Source organism: Bolinopsis microptera, chromosome 6, assembly GCF_026151205.1.
Source record: "Bolinopsis microptera isolate Bmic1 chromosome 6, MBARI_Bmic_1.0, whole genome shotgun sequence".
NCBI lineage: Eukaryota > Metazoa > Ctenophora > Tentaculata > Lobata > Bolinopsidae > Bolinopsis > Bolinopsis microptera.
The window spans coordinates 11642080-11661023 of NC_087077.1; the positions used below are offsets into that span (position 1 = coordinate 11642080).

General features: G+C 39.8%; 2 protein-coding genes across 2 annotated transcripts; one reads left to right on the forward strand and one right to left on the reverse strand.

Annotated features, from left to right (window-relative positions):
• The first annotated feature begins 4651 nt into the window (after positions 1–4651).
• On the forward strand, positions 4652–6788 carry LOC134816426 (uncharacterized). The gene is made up of 2 exons (XM_063825263.1): positions 4652–4783; positions 4956–6788. Exons 1-2 carry the CDS (start codon positions 4659–4661, stop codon positions 6253–6255), a joined length of 1425 nt encoding a protein of 474 aa, XP_063681333.1. The 5' UTR covers positions 4652–4658; the 3' UTR covers positions 6256–6788.
• Positions 6789–14486: 7698 nt separating this feature from the next.
• LOC134817082 (uncharacterized) lies at positions 14487–16919 on the reverse strand. Its single transcript, XM_063826186.1, has 2 exons — positions 16726–16919; positions 14487–15321 (listed from the first exon to the last, which is right to left on the reverse strand). Exons 1-2 carry the CDS (start codon positions 16903–16905, stop codon positions 15196–15198), a joined length of 306 nt encoding a protein of 101 aa, XP_063682256.1. The 5' UTR covers positions 16906–16919; the 3' UTR covers positions 14487–15195.
• Positions 16920–18944: the final 2025 nt, after the last annotated feature.

Here is an 18944-nt window from a genome sequence, read left to right on the forward strand (position 1 = left end):
GCCCACCAAATGCGATATGAACAACTTGGTTTGATTGTTGAGGAAAAGAAGAGGTCTGGTAATCCAGGTAGGCCGGTTTAGATTAGCACAATTGACGGTACAAAGAGGTTTTATTTATTACAAATGTGATTATCTTAACCCCACTGATTCATCATTGAAATCAATAAAATGATAGTACAGCAGGCTATCGTTTCGTCTTTCGATCTTGACTGTGCCAGGCCATTGGTGCAGTTTCTGTGAAAATCGATAAGGCTGTATTGTAATTAGTTATGAAACTCTTACATATCGTATGGTTAACGTTTTTAGTTTCAGACCTTTCCACTTAGTAATTCCTGATTACTAATACTAAAATCTGCCGCGATTTACTGAACTCCAACTACAAATATTGGTGATTTAAGTATTCTTGAAACGAAAAATTCACTAATTCTTTTTGAAAAGCATTTTTCTCTGCGTTTCATGCAATTTGATCACTTTTGGCGGGAAAAAATATTTTGAATTTTCGAAATTTTTCCAAGTCTCGAAAAAAAATGTAAGTGAAAAATTTTCAAAGTTTTTCTAAAAACTACTTTTCTCCGTGTTTTAAGCTATTTCGATCATTTTGAGCCAATAAAAAATTTTTAGAATTTTGCTAATTAGCTAATTGATAATTATCCAATTAACTGATTATCTGACGTAAAAATTGTTAGAACAAAAGTTTTTCTTCATGGTAATATAAACACACTCGATTAATCCGCAACCATTTACGATGCTCACAACTAAAGATATTCGACAAACAAGAAAGGTGGTAAAAAGTGGTAAAGTGGCAAAAAGTGGCCTTAAGAAAAGTGGAAAAGTTTGGAAAAGTTGGTCAGCCATAGAGGGCATCTATTAGGACTCAAAAACGTCAAAAATCCTCTGAAAGCTTCGTGTGTCAGCAGATCGATTTTTTCAGACGGATTTGTCTGTACTAACTATTAAAGCTTAATATTTTTAAAAGCACCGGCCCAGATGGGCATCATCCAAAGATGCTTAAGTCCCTAGCTGGAGATGCTAGTTTTGTAACAGCTCTTACTAAATTATTTAGTGCCTGTAGTGATACTGGAAATCTTCCGGAGGTATGGAAGTCGGCATCTGTAGTTGCACTTTTTAAAAAGGGCTCTAAGTCTGACCCTCTTAACTATAATAGACCAGTTTCTCTTACTTGTATTCTTTGTAAAGTTTATGAACAGTTTGTTAGATCCCATGTGTTAGAATTTTTAGAAGACCGTATTTCAAAGGACCAGCATGGGTTTGTTAAAGGAAAATCTTGTTTGTCAAATCTTTTGGAGACTTTCGACACTATACTTAATTTAATAGATGAAGGTGCTCCTGTGGACTTATTTTATTTTGATTTTAGTAAAGCTTTCGATTCTGTTCCCCATTATCGCTTGATTAACAAGCTAGAGAGTCTAGGGATAACTGGTAAAGTTTTAGATGTAATTACAGATTTTATCTCAAATAGAACTATGAGAGTGTGTGTAGAAGGTGAAACTTCAGAGTGGAAGATTGTATGGTCAGGAGTTCCCCAGGGATCAGTCCTTGGACCATTACTATTTGTGTTATTTATTAATGATTTACCAGATAACATTAAAAGTAAAGTTAAAATATTTGCTGATGATCTTAAGCTTATAGCTAATGCCTCCGAGCATGAAACTATAGCTAATGATCTGAACGAACTAGAGATGTGGGAGAGTAAATGGCTTTTAACGTTTAATCCTACTAAGTGTTCAGTAATGCATTTAGATGTTAACGATAACCCAAGATCAAGTTATTCTCTTAATGGAGTTACATTGGCAGAATCTGTACAGGAAAAAGACTTGGGAGTTATAACCCATAACTCTCTGCTTTGGAATGAACAGATTAAGGCTTCAATATCTAAAGCCAACAGAATGATATGTTGGATTGTTAGAAATCTGATTATCAGGGAAAAATCTGTGATGATATCCATTTACAAAGCTTTAATAAGACCCCATTTAGAGTATTGTGTTCAATTGTGGAGTCCAGTTGCGGCTCATGGAAGTTGGGGGATCATCTTGGAGCTGGAGAGCGTCCAGAGGCGGTTTACCCGTCTGATTGACGAGGTGGGTACTCTTCCATACAGTCGTCGACTGGAAATCCTCAATTTAACAACGCTGGCAGAGCGGCGAATACGTGGGGACCTCATTGAATCTTTTAAAATGATAAGTGGTTTGGCCAATTACGGAGCTGGTTTGTTCAGTATGAGCAGATCTGGTTTTAATGTGGTATCAAACAGTAGATGCAGTAAAAGTAGCAGTAAAATGAAGAAAGTCCACAGTTCTTTTCTTCCGGAGAGGGTGAGACCTTATTGGAACAAACTCCCCTCGGATGTCAAGAATTGTGGGACTGTGTTAAGTTTTAAAATAAGATTAGAAGCTTTCAAAAAGAGACTATTTTAAACGGATCCGTAAATGATATTCATTTTTGGTATGTTTCGGACGAAGTATTAGGAAAAATTGAGGGATTAAATTATGCTACTAATAAAGAGAAGCACAATGAATATCTTGTGTGTAATCCTCATGTTGCTAAGAAACGCTTTATTAACTTATATAGTAGTGGAAAGTATGTAAATTAGATTAATTTTATCTTGGTTGTTTAGGCCAATAGATTTAAGATATTTTTAAAACTTTAGTAGATATATTTTTGATGATGTGTGATGATGTTTGTGTCATTATATTTTGATTTGATTTTGATTTGATTTATTGTTTGAATAATTTTTATTGTGTTTAACGGCCAAGTAGCGCAGTGGGTTAGAACGCCATCCTTGCAAATTGTGAGATTGTGAGTTCGTGGGGTGAGCGTCGTCGACATTCAGCTAATGATCCTGAGTGGTCTATGCAGCCCCCCGGTCTACTCAGCCGAATATTTGAGAAATCGGTGGTGTGAGGGTTAAATAAGGAGCTGCACATTGCAGAAATTTCTCGGGCGAAGAAAGTATGGTACACATTACCTTAACCGTCACTGGCCAAATAAATCCTTCGGCTTCCTGTAATTGGCTGGTTGCACTCGTGTAACAATGTGGCTGTTGGAATACACCGAAGTAAAACAAGTGTCTTGATGAAAAAAATGTAGATTTTGCTAAGTAAAGAGGGGATGGTGGCTTCTCTGGGATCTAACACATCCTGGCTCAATAGCAGCTCAACATTATGTCTTAACACACTGGTGTTGGGATTTCTGCCCCCCCCCCCCCCCCCCGGGTCAATAAAGCAGTCAAGCTTCATTATGTTTAAATGTTGAGCATTCTCAACCAACTAATGTCAATGATTAATGAAACAATAAGTTTTATTTTACATTCCTTTTCCTTTAATCATAAATAAAATAAGAGCTTAAACCACGAGTTAGTTAAGGCCAGAGGGGGGATGGGGGCTAAAGTCGACCCTCCAGTCCCCACACATCCGATCAGAGCCGCCGGAGATGAACAAAAAACCGGACCGAAATCCGACGACCGACCCCGCGTCCTCAAGACATCGCCCGCCAAACACTGAGGTCCACACGCAATCACACGCAAAACTCCAACCCAAACTGCTAAAAGCCAAAAGTCCCCTAGTCGGGAACACCGGCCACACCCAGAAGCCAAATCCCGGCACAGCTGCTCCCTGGCTGCCACCCACAGCTCCATCGCACAGAACCCCGATATCCGCCCCTGCCCCCGAGACACAAGGCCAACTCCACCCCAAACTTGACAGTTTTTCGAAAAATGTCGAATTTGGGGCAAAGTCAACCCCACATCCCGAGAACAGAGGCAAATTTACCAAAATCCCGCACAACAGAACCGCGGGTGACAGCCCAAGGCCAAGGAACAAAACGGTTAAATTTGACATAAACCCTTCACCTAGCCATGAGTCTACGCGTACTGCGTGACGCGTTTTTTTCACAAGTAATATAATCCTGTGTCACCTTCGGCGGTTGCACGTTACTGCAAGCGACGGGGCTCTGGTTAGAGCAACATACACCATAATCTCAACCCTAACCCTAACGAACCATACCTAGGGGCCGGCCGGGGTGGCTCTTACTAATTCGCTCGCCCAAAAATTTCATGTGACTTTGGTTTTTATGGTTTTACAGCCGTACAAAACGGTTTTACATACAACATAAACCCTAATCCCAACCCTAACCCTAACCATAACCCCGAAGTCAACCCCACATCCCGAGAACAGAGGCAAATTTACCAAAATCCCGCACAACAGGACCGCGGGTGACAGCCCAAGGCCAAGGAACAACCGCGCTAAGTCCCATCCCCCGGGTTGCGGCGCGGCCAGCACTCCCAACCAAGGGACCTTCAACCTTCCACAGTTCAAGTCAAAGCCCCACATGCAACCACATGCAAACCCCAACATTCGGTGCACGACATCTCAAAAATGCAAGGCCAGACCCCGGTCCGGTTCCCCCCCCTGCTCGTCCCCAGGGGGGGGGGGGGATGAAAGACCGTAGTAATATGTAATTCGCTATTTTGATTTTTGCGATTTAATAATAGTGTCACTGGGCAGTTAAACTTTACTGTGCTTTGATTTGCTTTCACCTTATTTACCAGGAAAACTCAGTCATAAGATATATTATGTTTGGTAAGATTTGGGTAACAGGCTAGGTTAAGTTACTAATAATATAATCCCACTTTTCTAGACATGGAAGATATCCGGTCTTTAGGTAGGGATGTTAAGAAATTCTCAGAGGAGTTGGACAAATTTGAACAGTATCTTGAAAAGGACACCGAGCCACCTGAGTGCAAGGAAACTATAGAAAACTTCAGGTTTGTGATCAAAAATATCATATAAGTTGCAGTGCAATTATTAAATAGTGCAACTAATTAAATGGCTTTAGTAAATGGTGGTCAAATTCAATATTATATATGATGATGATAAATTTAGAATCAGCACAATTAACTAACCATTTAATCTATTAACTATCATACACTATTTCAGATCTGTAGTCAAGGGAACTCTATCAAGTCTTACTACTGAGTATTCAAACATAAAGTCTCAAGTTGATGCAGCGTCTTCCACCTCAGAGAAATTTAGAAAGTTGCTGTCAAGTATGGAAAGTTTAGTCGAGAAAAGGGAAGTTCAGTTGAGCAAATACGGTTTCAAACCTACCAAACAAGAACTTCCCCCTTACCCTGACTTGAATTCTTTTAACATTTCAAGACCTGAAGAGGGAGTTGCAAAAAAGATGGGAACTATTTTACAGAAGATTCCACATTTTACTCCTTGCAGTAAAGTATCTGCATGTAGCTCCACTACTGTAGGTGAAGCTCTCATAGCAAAATACACCCCTGCCAAAAGGAAGTTTACAGAGAACCATGCTCCTGAAAGTGCATCCAGTGTGCAATCAGCGAGGTTATCTAGATATGGTGGAGACCGTGGGGAAAATACTTATGTTATTTCTTCACCATCAAAGGATATAAAAGAAGGCCAGATAAGTGATACAACCAGGGCCAAGAAAACAACATTTGATGTCGAGGATCGATTTGCTAAATATTTAAATAAGAAGGAAATGACAACTGAAGAAAAGGCTTCTACGATAGAGTCGAGCCAAGGTTTGGCTAAAAGGATGGAACGTTACTCAATTATGCCTAAACAAGATTATTCTCCTTTTGTCATCCCATCCCAACCCCTAGAAGAGGTAAAACAAGTCATGGATGTTGGACGCTTATTATCCAAGTATGATGTTATGCCAAGTAAAACGACCTCGACCTCGGTTAAAAACCCTGCAGTTAAAAAAGCTGAATCTGTTTCCCCTTCTCCTGCCCCCTTTACTCCTCCTGCTGTTGTTCAAAGGAATGCTCTCTCCTCCCAAGAAGATTCGTTTATTGGTGTTGTTCCAAATAATCCACAACAATCACTAGCCTTTCAAGATGAAGATTTAGAGAGGACTGTGAACGTGCCATACCTCTTTAAAAAGTCTGCCAAGCCAACAAATTTCCTATCAACACCAGAGATGAAAGAGAATAGAGTTGAGGTAAAGACCCCAGTTTGTAACAAGTATGGTGGCGCCTCCCCCAATTTAGGTAGTGTTTCAACTGATTTGTTTACTAAGTCGGAGAGTAAGTTACCTGGACTCAAGCCAACTCCTACCAATGAAAATAAAGATGAGGTTAATAGTAGTGATAGCAACAATGTGAACAATGAAAATGTAGACTCGAACTATGGTGCTGCATCTGAGGTTACGTCTGTTTCGGCTGTTAGCAGTATTGTTTCTAAGTATAGTAAAAAGTACAATTGAAAGTTACTGTATTATGTTATTTCTAGTTATGGCTACCTACCAAAAATATGGAATTATAAATCTGTGTTGCATGTTTATTGGGACCATTGAAATGTGGAAATTTGTATTCTATCCAAATATTAGCTATACTAGATACAATCTATTATATAACTTCAAGAATGAAACTTCTTTTAATAATGTTTGTTATAATGTACTATAGCTATGCAATATGCAAATGAGATCGTAATTCTTTTTTGTCTTAATTTGAAATTAAATTTTCTCTGTCGGAGAGTGAAGACACGTTCATTCTTCATATTTCAATTTCATGAAATTGCAACCGGCCGCATCCGTGGTTCGTTTTTACGTTCTTTTTAAGCTTTTGATTTTGAAAATGACGTTTATTATAATATTTATTCAATTCATAGAACATAATATATTGTATAGCTCAATTGAAAGTCCTCAACTTCAAAAACATTGTATTACTGAATTTATTATCTTTACATTATTTTTTTTACCAAATCAGAAATATATTAGATTCGTGACCTATTCATGATAATTTAATTGAGCGTTATTGACTAACTATAACTCATTGCTATCACCTTGCTACAGTATTACCTATTAACAGCTTAACAGTAATAATATCACCTAGTTGCAGTATCACCTAGTTGCAGTATCACCTAGTAACAGTATCACCTAGTTACAGTATCACCTATTAACAGCTTAACAGTAATAATATCACCTAGTAACAGTATCACCTAGTTACAGTATCACCTAGTTGCAGTATCACCTAGCTACAGCATCACCTAGTAACAGTATCACCTATTAACAGTATCACCTAGTTGCAGTATCACCTAGCTACAGCATCACCTAGCTACAGCATCACCTAGTAACAGTATCACCTAGTAACAGTATCACCTAGCTACAGCATCACCTAGTAACAGTATCACCTAGTTACAGTATCAACATGTCATGCAGGACGGAAGCAACACCCCTTCATCTCTAGCACCCTGGAACAGGAAGCGACCCAACTCTGACAGTGACGACAGCTCCTCTGGCCCTCCCTGCAAAAGATTCCAAACCTCACTCAACCTCGCCAAACCTCATTCAGCTCCCCTTAACCTCGCTTCTAGCTCTTCTGCTGGATTCCAGGTTTGTGTTTATTTGTTTCTTTTTTTGGTATTCAATTTTTGTTGGGAAATCAGACGACTGTAATAATAATACAGTATAACCCCAATTTACCACAAACACCGATATACCGGAGGCATTTCCCCCAATTAGGGTGGGCCAGAATTCACTAAACACACCTAACCCTTGAATAACTCGTGTAATTCGTGCCAGAATTGCTCAACGAACAGCTGTCAGTTCAGTAATGGATTAACTTATGATTCATGCCGTATTCGATTTCGTCGTCTCGCTTCCCCGACTTTCGCTTTTAATTGAACAATCTAATTTATCGGGAAGAACTTCACGTTTTATTTAGATATAACCAGGAGCGTCGTGTACAATTATTATATAATATGTGGACAATCTGAATCAGACAGTGCCGAGTAAGGTAGGTATCATCTTGAAGATATAGTGGAAATAAATGTGAACTACGAAAAACCCTAATTTTCCGCGGACCCCTATTTCCCCCGGCTTTTCTCCTTCCCCCAATAACAATAGTTAATTAAAACAAAATGATTAAGAGCAAGTGCAGCTATAATCATCAAATTTTTACAATCATCATTTGAATATCTCGATACTTATCTTAAATCTACCTAAACTTCTCATTAAGAGCCGCCCACAAGTCACTCCAAATAACGTTATACCCTATCGTATCTTCTGTATTATATTATACAGAACATACCGTCTTACACATAGACTCCAGGGGTCTGTTGCATTGATATTTATTATTTTATGATTTCGTATATAATACTTTGGGAGTCCTGGCGTGCAGCTAGCAGGAGTTGCATTCTGTGGGCACGGCGATAAGACCTCTCTCTCTTAAAGTAGGAGGCCAGAAACCGTTGACCAGAACAAAGAGAGAGAGAAAACTTTATTAATACTTATTAAATTTTAAATTTTTAATTACCCTTTTTTTTATTTACTCTTTACAATTATTTATTTTGTATTGCCTTTTATTTTATTCATTCCTGTTGGGAAGTGTAGTTTTTTTTTTTTTTTTCTTTTCCCTTTATTATAATTAACAATATTTAACATCCCCTTTAGCCTACTCCGGTTTTCCTTTTACCTTTTTTCCCCCTTTTATTTTTTATTTTGACCCCCTATTATTGACATTTTAATTTTATTTTACTAACCCCATACGACTTTTTACCCATATACTCACCATTCTTTTTATAAACTACTGTTTATTCTTTTTAACCCAACTTATTTTAACCTTAAATTTCCCCCTTTTTACTTTTTTTTTCCCCTTTCCCCTTTGTACCGCACCCCCACATTACCAAAAATTTTAATTATTTTTACCCCAATATAATTAAACCCTTTTTTTTTTTAGTTATCTCTTTAAAACTGAATACCCTACAAAATTATACACAAATACTTATTTAATTTTTATTTTATTTTTTTTACTTAAACTCCATTTACTACTCATTACACCTAACCTCCTCACCTTTACTCATCAAATTTTAACAACCTCATTTTATCTTACAATAACTTTTAACCCCAACACCTCCTAAATTTTACCGCCGCCCCCCTTTTTACCACCCTACACTTACAACATTATTATTAGTTTAAGTTACACAACCTATATAATTAAAATTTATTTATTTATACTCCCCCCTTTAACTATTTGTTTAAAAACTACCACCATTTTAAATATTAACTTTTTAACACCTAAAAACCACAACTTTAAACCCCAAAAACTTTTTAAACAAACCTTATACCACTTTACCCACATAACATAACATTACCCAACCTAAACAAAAATTAATTTTAATAACAATACCTCAACCCCCTTTTAGCTTTTTTAATTTTATACCCTAATTTTTTTATCCCTTTTTTTATATATATATATAATACATAACTCTTTAGTGTTTATTAAAACCCTATTTATTTTAATTTAATTATTATTAAAGTATAACCCTTTATTACATCCTCCCCCCATATACTATTATAATTAACCAGCTCCACCATGCTAGTTTTGTTTCAAAGAATGCTCATCATCCTCCCCAAGAAGATTCGTTGTTTAATTTTGTTTGTTCCAAATAATCCCGACAACAATCCCTAGCCATCAAGATGAAGATTTAGAGAGGACTGAGAACGGTGCTATACCTTCTTAAAAAAGTCTGCCACGCCAACAAATTTTCCTAGCAACACCAAGATGAAAGAGATAGAAGATTAGGTAAAGACCCCAGTTTGTGAACAAGTATGGTAGGCGGCCACCCCCAATTTAGTAGTGTTCAACTGATTATGTTTCTAAGTCGAGAGAATTACCTGGAACTCAAAGCCAACTCCTACCAATGAAAATAAAGATGAGTGTTAAAAGTAGTGACATAGCAACATGTGAACAAAGCAAAATGTAGAACCTCGAACGATGACGGCATCTGAGGTTTACTCCAGTTTTTCGGGGCCCCCCTGTATCAGTAAAGTTTCTAAGTAATAGTAAAAAGTACAAGTGAAAATACTGTATAATTATATTTTCTATTATGGCTACAACCAAAAGATATGGAATTATAAATCTGTGTTGCTTGTTTATAGGACCTTTGAAAAGTGGAATTTGGATTCTATCCAAATATTAGCTATACATATACCATCAGATTAATTTAACTTCAAGAATGAAACTTCTTTTAATAATGTTTTTATAATGTACTAACTATAGCAAATGCAATATGGCCAAATGAGATCGTAAATTCTTTTTTGTCCTAATTATTTGAAATTAAATTTTCTCTGTCGTAGAAAGAAGACCCAAACCGTTCATATCTTCATATTTCAATTTCATGAAATTGCCACCGGCCGCATCCGTGGTTCCGGTTTTTTACGTTCTTTTTTAAGCTTTTGATTTTGAATAATGACGTTATTATAATATTTATTCAATAACATAGAACAGAATATATATGTATAGCTCAATAGAAAAGTCCACAACTTCAAAAACATTGGTAATTACTGATTAAAATCTTACATTATTTTTTTACCAAATCAGAAAAATATTAGATTCGTGACCTTTACAGATAGATTTAATTGAGCGTTAATTTACGAACTATAACTCATGCTTATCACCTTGCTACAGATTTACCTATTAAACACTTAACAGTAATAATATCCACCTAGTTGCAGTATCGACCTAGATGCAGTACACCTAAGTAAATAACCCCTATTACGTATCACCTATAAACATCTTAACAGTAATAATATCATTCATTAACAGTATCACCTAGTTACAGTTATCACCTAGATTGCAGTATCACCTATCTACAGCATCACCTAGAAACATTAATCACTATTAACATATCACCTAGTGCAGTATCACCAAGCATACAGCATCACCTAGCTACAGCATCACCTATAAAAGTATCACCTAGTAACAGTAATCAACCTAGCTTACCAGCATCACCTAGTAACAGAATCACCTAGTTACAGTAAATCAACATGTCATGCAGGACGGAACCAACACCCCTTTCATCTCTAGCACCCTGGAACAGGAAGCGCCCCACTCTGACAGTGACGACAGCTCCTCTGCCCTCCCTGCCAAAGATTCCAAACCTCATCAACCTCGCCAAACCTCCATTCACTCCCCTTAAACCTCGCTCTCGCTCTCGTCTGCTGGAATCCCAGGTTTTTCTGTTTATTAGGTATTCTTTTTTTGGTAAACAATTTTTGTTGGGCAAACAGACGACTGTAATAATAATAAAGTATACCCCAATTTACCACAAACACCGATATACCGGAGCATTTCCCCCAATAAGGGTGGCCAGAAATTCACTAAACAACCTAACCCTTTGCATAACTCGTGTAATTCGTGCCAGAATTGCTCACGGAACATCTGTCAGTTCAGTAAATGGATTTAACTTATGAGTCATGCCGTATTCGATTTCGTCGTCCGCTTCCCCCGAACTTTCGCTTTTAATTTGAACAATCTAATTTATCGGGATGAACTACACGTTTTATTTAGATATACCCAGGAGCGACCGGTGTACAATTATTAAAAAATATGTGACCATCCTGAATCTGACTAGTGCCGAGTAAGGTAGGTATCATCTTGAAGATATAGTGGAAATAAATGTGAACTACGAAAAACCCTAATTTTCCGCGGACACCCTATTTCCCCCCGGCATTTTCTCCTTCCCCAATAACAATAGTTAAATAAAACAAAATGATTAAGAGCACAAGTGCAGCTATAATCTCAAATGTTTTACAATCATCAGATTGAATATCTCGATACTTATCTAATCTACCTAACTTCTCATTAAGAGCCGCCCACAAGTCACTCCAAATAATGGGGTTTTATAACCCTTTCGAATCTACAGTATTAAATTATACAGAAACAAACCGTCTTACACCAGACGCCAGGAGGGTCTGTTGCATTGATATTTTATTATATTATGAATTTCGATATAATACTTTGGGAGTCCAGGCGTGCAGCTAGGCAGGAGTTTGCATCTGTGGGGCACGGCGATAAGACCTCGTCTCTCTAAAGTAGGAGGCCAGAAACCGTTTGACCAGAAAACAAAGAGAGAGAGAGAGAGAGAGAGAGAGAGAGAGAGAGAAGAGAGAGAGAGAGAGAGATAGAGAGAGAGAGAGAGAGAGAAGAGAGAGTAGAGAGAGGACGAGTCGATAGAGAAGCGAGCGTGAGATATAGAGTCGAGAAGAGAGAGATAGAGAGAGAGAGATAGAGAGAGGAGAGAGAGGGAGAGAGGGCGCGAGGGAGACGAGGGAAGAGGAGCGAGGGAGAGATGTAGAGAGGGAGAGAGGGAGAGCGTGATAGAGGGAGAGAGGGAGAGCAGGGAGATGAGGTGCGAGAGGGCGAGAGGGAGCGAGGGGAAGAGAGGGCGAGAGGGAGCGAGGGAGACGGAGAGGAGGGCAGTAGGGAGAGAGGGAGAGAGGGAGAGAGGGAGAGAGGTGGAGGAGGTAGAAGAGGCGGAGGTGGGTGAGTGGGAGAGGGAGGGTGGGACGGGGTGGCGCGGGGGCGCGGGGCTCGTGGGGGGCAGCGGGGCGCGGGGGCTCGTTTCTCGAGTGCTGAGTCGGTCGGCGTTCGGGCTTGTCGGTGGCGGAGCGGGGGGTCCGTGGGTGCGGGGGGGGCGGTGGTTCGTGTTGTGTTGCGTTTTTTTTCGGGTCTCCTGGTTGGTCTCGGTTTGCGGTTGTAGTCGTGTCTTGCTTGCGCTGCTGTATTTAAAAACTCCAGCACTTTGGGGAAACAAACGATAGATTAAGCAGTTTACATTTAGCCATCACTAAATCAAGAACTTAACAGAAGACAACTTGACAAAAAACGGGCCCAATTTGATGCCTTTAAAACCTAAGAATTTTTGCTGGAATTAACTTCGCTAAGTAAATTTTATGTAGTTTTGAAAAATGTAAATTGATTTTTTTTTTCCATATTTTTATTTTTTAGCACCTGTTAGATGTTGATTTTATTTGTGAAGTACAAAAAATACTCAATAATTGTGGATAAAATTTGGGGATCAATTTTAAAAGAAAAACATTGATATCTAAAATTTTCCCCAAAAAAATCCAAATTCTCACGCGCGAATTTTGTATACCAGTTTGTATAAAAATTGCAATATCGTTATCACTTACCACTGTTTTTAGCGCGCGCTGGCTGCTTGCTTTGCACAATTTAATTTAAATTTTACAAATCTTCAACAGTAGCACATATTTAACAACTTTTTGGACCTTATATACCAAGTAGTTTGTTATTACCAGGGCGCCTTATTTCTAAGGGGGGGCGCCAAATTATGAGGAGGGGCGGCAGAATTTTGGCGCCCCCCTCTCACGGCGCCCCCCCGCATAGCGGGGTCTGCGGGGCCTTACGTTACGCCACTGCCTCCTCAGTCCTCCTCCTCCTGAGTCATCCTCCTCAGTTCTCCTCCTCCTCCTCCTAGGTCCTCCTTCTGGGTCCTCCTCCTCCTCCTCCTCCTCCTGGGTCTTCCTGATCCTTCTCCTCCCTCTCAGTCATCCTCCTCAGTCATCCTCCTCAGTCATCCTCCTCAGCCATCCTCCTTAGCCATCCTTCTCAGCCATCCTCCTCAGTACTCTTCAGTACTCTTCAGTACTCTTCAGTACTCTTCAGTCCTCAAAATGTTTGTCCGCTAATGTCCACCAATGTCCGCTAATGTCCACCAATGTCCATCCAAGTCCGCCAATGTCCGTCCGGGTCCGCCAATGTCCGTCCGAGTCCGCCAATGTCCGTCCGAGTCCGCCAATGTCCGTCCGTGTCCGCCAATGTCCGTCCGTGTCCGCCAATGTCCCAAAAAACACGTCCGTTGTCTCATAGAATCCAAAAAGGACAGGACATAGGCGGACATGACACCCCCCCCCCCCCTATAAAGATTCACAGATATAAATATGTGAAATGATTCAGTAGTTGCAAAAGGGTGATTCTCTAACCGAGTAATCAATTAGTAACCATGTGTAATTATATAATTAGACTAATAATTACCTGAGTACCATTGCCCAGCGTTAGAGTCAAATATCAGTTCATTTTCGTCTAACTGCAACTTGATCGCGATGTTATCGTCTGTCTTCATCTCGTCTTGTGATGTTAAACTAGAGGGAGGTGTTAACACGTGGTAAATAACTTTATTTTGATAATCAGGTGTTGGAAAACAGAAAACCATTCCTGCAAAAATCAACCAAAACTCAACCAATCAGCTAAATCTTGTAACCTCTTATGGCTGTTGTGAACTGTTTAAGTTTCTAAGTAAAAGTAATTAATTAATTGTATTATTTTATTACCTTGATAATGATCCTGCACGTCTTTTTGGACCTTTGCCAGAACCTCCTTTTTTCGTTTTGCTGAAGAATGGCATCGCTACAAAGAAGACATGTAGTTAGGTAAGATAGACCATTGTAAATGCATGACAAACTCACAAATGTTACTCTAAATATCAAAATTAAGCTTCTTACAAGATTACTAAAGCACAGCCGAGAAACGCTAGCCTCTAAATTTCGCATTCTTATTGTAAATTCGAGGTTTCAGCGGCATGCTTTTCGCAGCCGAGGTATGAGGTACCTCAACACTTCTACGGCGTGTCTTATATTAATTATAGGATCTAACAAATAATTTGAATCATTAATGAAGCGGCTACAAATTTATTATCTGACAAAAATAAGCTTTACAATTATTTATCATATTATGGGAGTGACAAGGGTAGTTAAGTGACAAGATATTTTCCAGATCATTTAAAAAAATATCCGCAAACAAATTCCAACATTCCGAGTACAAACAAATCATAGAATTATAAATTCAAATTATGTAAGACATTTCATCGCGCAGCGCTATGCGTTAGCTTACGCCTTTAATGACATATACCCATTAAAATATTAACAACAACATAGTATTATTATATCACATAATTATCAATTAAACTTTCTAAAAATGAACTGTTAGTGAAACAAATAATTAGCAGTTCCATCCAATTTAACTGAGCAGCAATTACCGATAACACGTATTATTCAGATTAGTACAATAAATACACTGAGAACTGTTGTGTACACTTTACTAATTCAATAGAGATAGCTGCTATTAACACTGGAGCAACATATTCACGCCCATATACTCAGCCGCTTAGTAAACACAGTAAACTATTCAGAGTATTCACGGAACACAAACATAGTTCTGTGTGGTAAAGGATCTAGAGGAGCACATCTTGAGTGCAAGCAGAGTGCAATCTGAGCGCAATTTTAGTGCAATCAAAGTGCAATCTTAACTGCAATCAGAGTGCAATCAAATAAACAAATGAATTCGACTTTGAAGATCAATATCACGTGATCGATTGTTTGAACATTATGTCATTATTGTGTTTGTTATTGTGTTCTCCTGTTGTTGATGTTGGCTCTCATAGCTCGGCTGTAAAAGTGTGCTTTCTTCAGAACCTCATTTATCTGCGAGTACTGTGTAGAGTTCGGGTTTTTACTGCTGCCTCCAGCTCCCTGCGTGTAGTGGTGTTATTATTTACTATAAATGATAAAAATATTTACATTAAATGTGTATAAATATTAAATATGTATAAAATATTGTATATTTTATACTATCGTTATATTGTACAGTGTACACTCAGTACAATGATGTAAATGAGTGCATAATGATTTATGTATATTTAAGGTCAGATAATTTGAGCCCAGAATTCTTCTTCCCAAATTCCACTCAAAAAATAATTTACACGACGAATTGTGTAAGGTTAATAGTAATATATATATATAGTATTTAATGAAATACCAAACAGTGCGTTCTCCTCTTGAATGTTATCACACAGTTCACAGCTGTCAACTACTCTTGACAAATGTCACATTGTTATCGTGTAACAGCTTCTACCGTCACAAGTTTCCTCATTTATTAAACATTACACCAAAGTACATGGTCTGCAATGTGATGTACGTAACGTGCAGTACGTTGTACGCCTCGTCTCATGTATAATATATCTCATTAAGAGATCTTATGTACCAATTGTGTAAGACGGTCTCTCTCTCTCTCTCTCTCTGTTCTGGTCAACGGTTTCTGGCCTCCTACTTTAAGAGGGAGGTCTTATCGCCGTGCACACAGAATGCAACTCCTGCTAGCTGCACGCCAGGACTCCCAAAGTATATACGAAATCATAAAATAATAAATATCAATGCAACAGACCCCTGGAGTCTATGTGTAAGACGGTATGTTCTGTATAATATAATACAGAAGATAGGGTATAACGTTATTTGGAGTGACTTGTGGGCGGCTCTTAATGAGAAGTTTAGGTAGATTTAAGATTAGTATCGAGATATTCAAATGATGATTGTAAAAATTTGATGATTATAGCTGCACTTGCTCTTAATCATTTTGTTTTAATTAACTATTGTTATTGGGGGAAGGAGAAAAGCCGGGGGAAATAGGGGTCCGCGGAAAATAGGGGTTTTTCGTAGTTCACATTTATCTCCACTATATCTTCAAGATGATACCTACCTTACTCGGCACTGTCTGATTCAGATTGTCCACATATTATATAATTGTACACGACGCTCCTGGTTATATCTAAATAAAACGTGAAGTTCTTCCCGATAAATTAGATTGTTCAATTAAAAGCGAAAGTCGGGGAAGCGAGACGACGAAATCGAATACGGCATGAATCATAAGTTAATCCATTACTGAACTGACAGCTGTTCGTTGAGCAATTCTGGCACGAATTACACGAGTTATTCAAGGGTTAGGTGTGTTTAGTGAATTCTGGCCCACCCTAATTGGGGGAAATGCCTCCGGTATATCGGTGTTTGTGGTAAATTGGGGTTATACTGTATTATTATTACAGTCGTCTGATTTCCCAACAAAAATTGAATACCAAAAAAAGGAAACAAATAAACACAAACCTGGAATCCAGCAGAAGAGCTAGAAGCGAGGTTAAGGGGAGCTGAATGAGGTTTGGCGAGGTTGAGTGAGGTTTGGAATCTTTTGCAGGGAGGGCCAGAGGAGCTGTCGTCACTGTCAGAGTTGGGTCGCTTCCTGTTCCAGGGTGCTAGAGATGAAGGGGTGTTGCTTCCGTCCTGCATGACATGTTGATACTGTAACTAGGTGATACTGTTACTAGGTGATACTGTTAATAGGTAATACTGTAGCAAGGTGATAGCAGTGAGTTAGTCAATAACGCTCAACTAATTATCATGAATAGGTCACGAATCTAATATATTTCTGATTTGGTCGAAAAATTAATGGGGGGGGGGGGGGGGGGGGGGGGGGGGGTGTCATGTCCGTCTATGTCCGCCTATGTCCTGTCCTTTTTGGATTCTATGAGACAACGGACGTGTTTTTTGGGACATTGGCGGACACGGACGGACATTGGCGGACTCGGACGGACATTGGCGGACTCGGACGGACATTGGCGGACTCGGACGGACATTAACGGACCCGGACGGACATTGGCGGACTTGGATGGACATTGGTGGACATTAGCGGACATTGGTGGACATTAGCGGACAAACATTTTGAGGACTGAAGAGTACTGAAGAGTACTGAAGAGTACTGAGGAGGATGGCTGAGAAGGATGGCTGAGGAGGATGGCTGAGGAGGATGACTGAGGAGGATGACTGAGGAACTAGGAAGATGACTGAGAGGGAGGAGAAGGATCAAGAAGACCCAGGAGGAGGAGGACCCAGAAGGAGGACCTAGGAGGAGGAGGAGGAGGAGAACTGAGGAGGATGACTGAGGAGGAGGAGGACTGAGGAGGAGGACTGAGGAGGACTGAGAAGGAGGAGGACTGAGGAGGATGGCTGAGGAGGATGGCTGAGGAGGATGACTGAGAAGGAGGAGGAGGAGGAAGAGGAGGAAGAGGACTGAGGAGGAGGAGGAGAAGGACTGAGGAGGAGAAGGAGGACCCAGGAGGAGGAGGACCCAGGAGGAGGACCCAGGGAAAGGCCCCAGGAGGAGGAGGAGGAGAAGGACTGAGGAGAACTGTTGAGGACTGATGAGGAGGACTGAGGACGAGGAGTAGGAGGAGGACTGAGGAGGGGAGGAGGAAGAGGACTGGGGAGGATCAGGAAGACCCAGGAGGACCCAGGAGGAGGAGGAGGAGGAGGACCCAGGAGGAGGAGGAGGACTGAGGAGGACTGAGGAGGATCAGGAGGACTGACGATGACTGAGAAGGAGGAGGACTGAGGAGTACTGAGGAGGATGGCTGAGGAGGATGACTGAGAGGGAGGAGGAGGAGGACTCAGGAGGAGGACTCAGAAGGAAGAGGAGGAGGACTGTACTCAGGAGGAGGACTCAGGAGGAGGACTCAGGAGGAGGACTCAGGAGGAGGACTTAGGAGAAATGAGAAGGAGGACTGAGGAGAACTGAGGAGGAGGAGGAGGAGGAGGACTGAGGACGAGGAGGAGGAGTAGGAGGAGGACTGAGGAGGGAGGAGGAAGAGGACTGAGGAAGATCAGGAAGACCCAGGAGGAGGAGGAGGAAGAGTAGGAGGAGGAAGCATCTAAATGCTATTTCCATTTTTGTCCGTTTTTGTCCATTTTTGTCCGTTTTTGTCCGCTCTATTTTTTGTCCGTTTTGAAAATGTAGGGTACCGAACGGACAAAAAACATGATCCCCCTATAACAGCAAAAATTGAACATTTTATTTAGCAATTTAGGTGTCCATTAATGTCCGCCTATGTCCGTCTATGTCCGCCTATGTCCGCCTATGTCCGCCTATGTCCGTCTATGTCCGCCTATGTCCGCCTATGTCCTGTCCTTTTTGGATTCTATGAGACAAGCGGACATAGACGGACGTGACACCCCCCCCCTCCCCCCATTAATGTAAAGAAAATAAATTCAGTAATACAATGTTTTTGAAGTTGAGGAAGTTTTCAATTGAGCTATACAATATATTATGTTCTATGAATTGAATAAATATTATAATGAACATCATTTTCAAAATCAAAAGCTTAAAAAGAACGTAAAAACGAACCACGGATGCGGCCGGTTGCAATTTCATGAAATTGAAATATGAAGAATGAACGTGTCTTCACTCTCCGACAGAGAAAATTCAATTTCAAAATAAGACAAAAAAGAATTACGATCTCATTTGCATATTGCATAGCTATAGTACATTATAA

What these genes read in the sequence shown, in the direction of transcription:
- LOC134817082 (XM_063826186.1), bottom strand. Translation starts at nt 16,905, where the DNA reads ATGCAGGACGGAAGCAACACCCCTTCATCTCTAGCACCCTGGAACAGG. An exon ending in GCTCTTCTGCTGGATTCCAG is followed by an intron (nt 15,322 to 16,725) that starts GTTTGTGTTTAT and finishes CACTACACGCAG; the next exon opens with GGAGCTGGAGGCAGCAGTAA.
- LOC134816426 (XM_063825263.1), top strand. Translation starts at nt 4,659, where the DNA reads ATGGAAGATATCCGGTCTTTAGGTAGGGATGTTAAGAAATTCTCAGAG. An exon ending in GAAACTATAGAAAACTTCAG is followed by an intron (nt 4,784 to 4,955) that starts GTTTGTGATCAA and finishes ACACTATTTCAG; the next exon opens with ATCTGTAGTCAAGGGAACTC.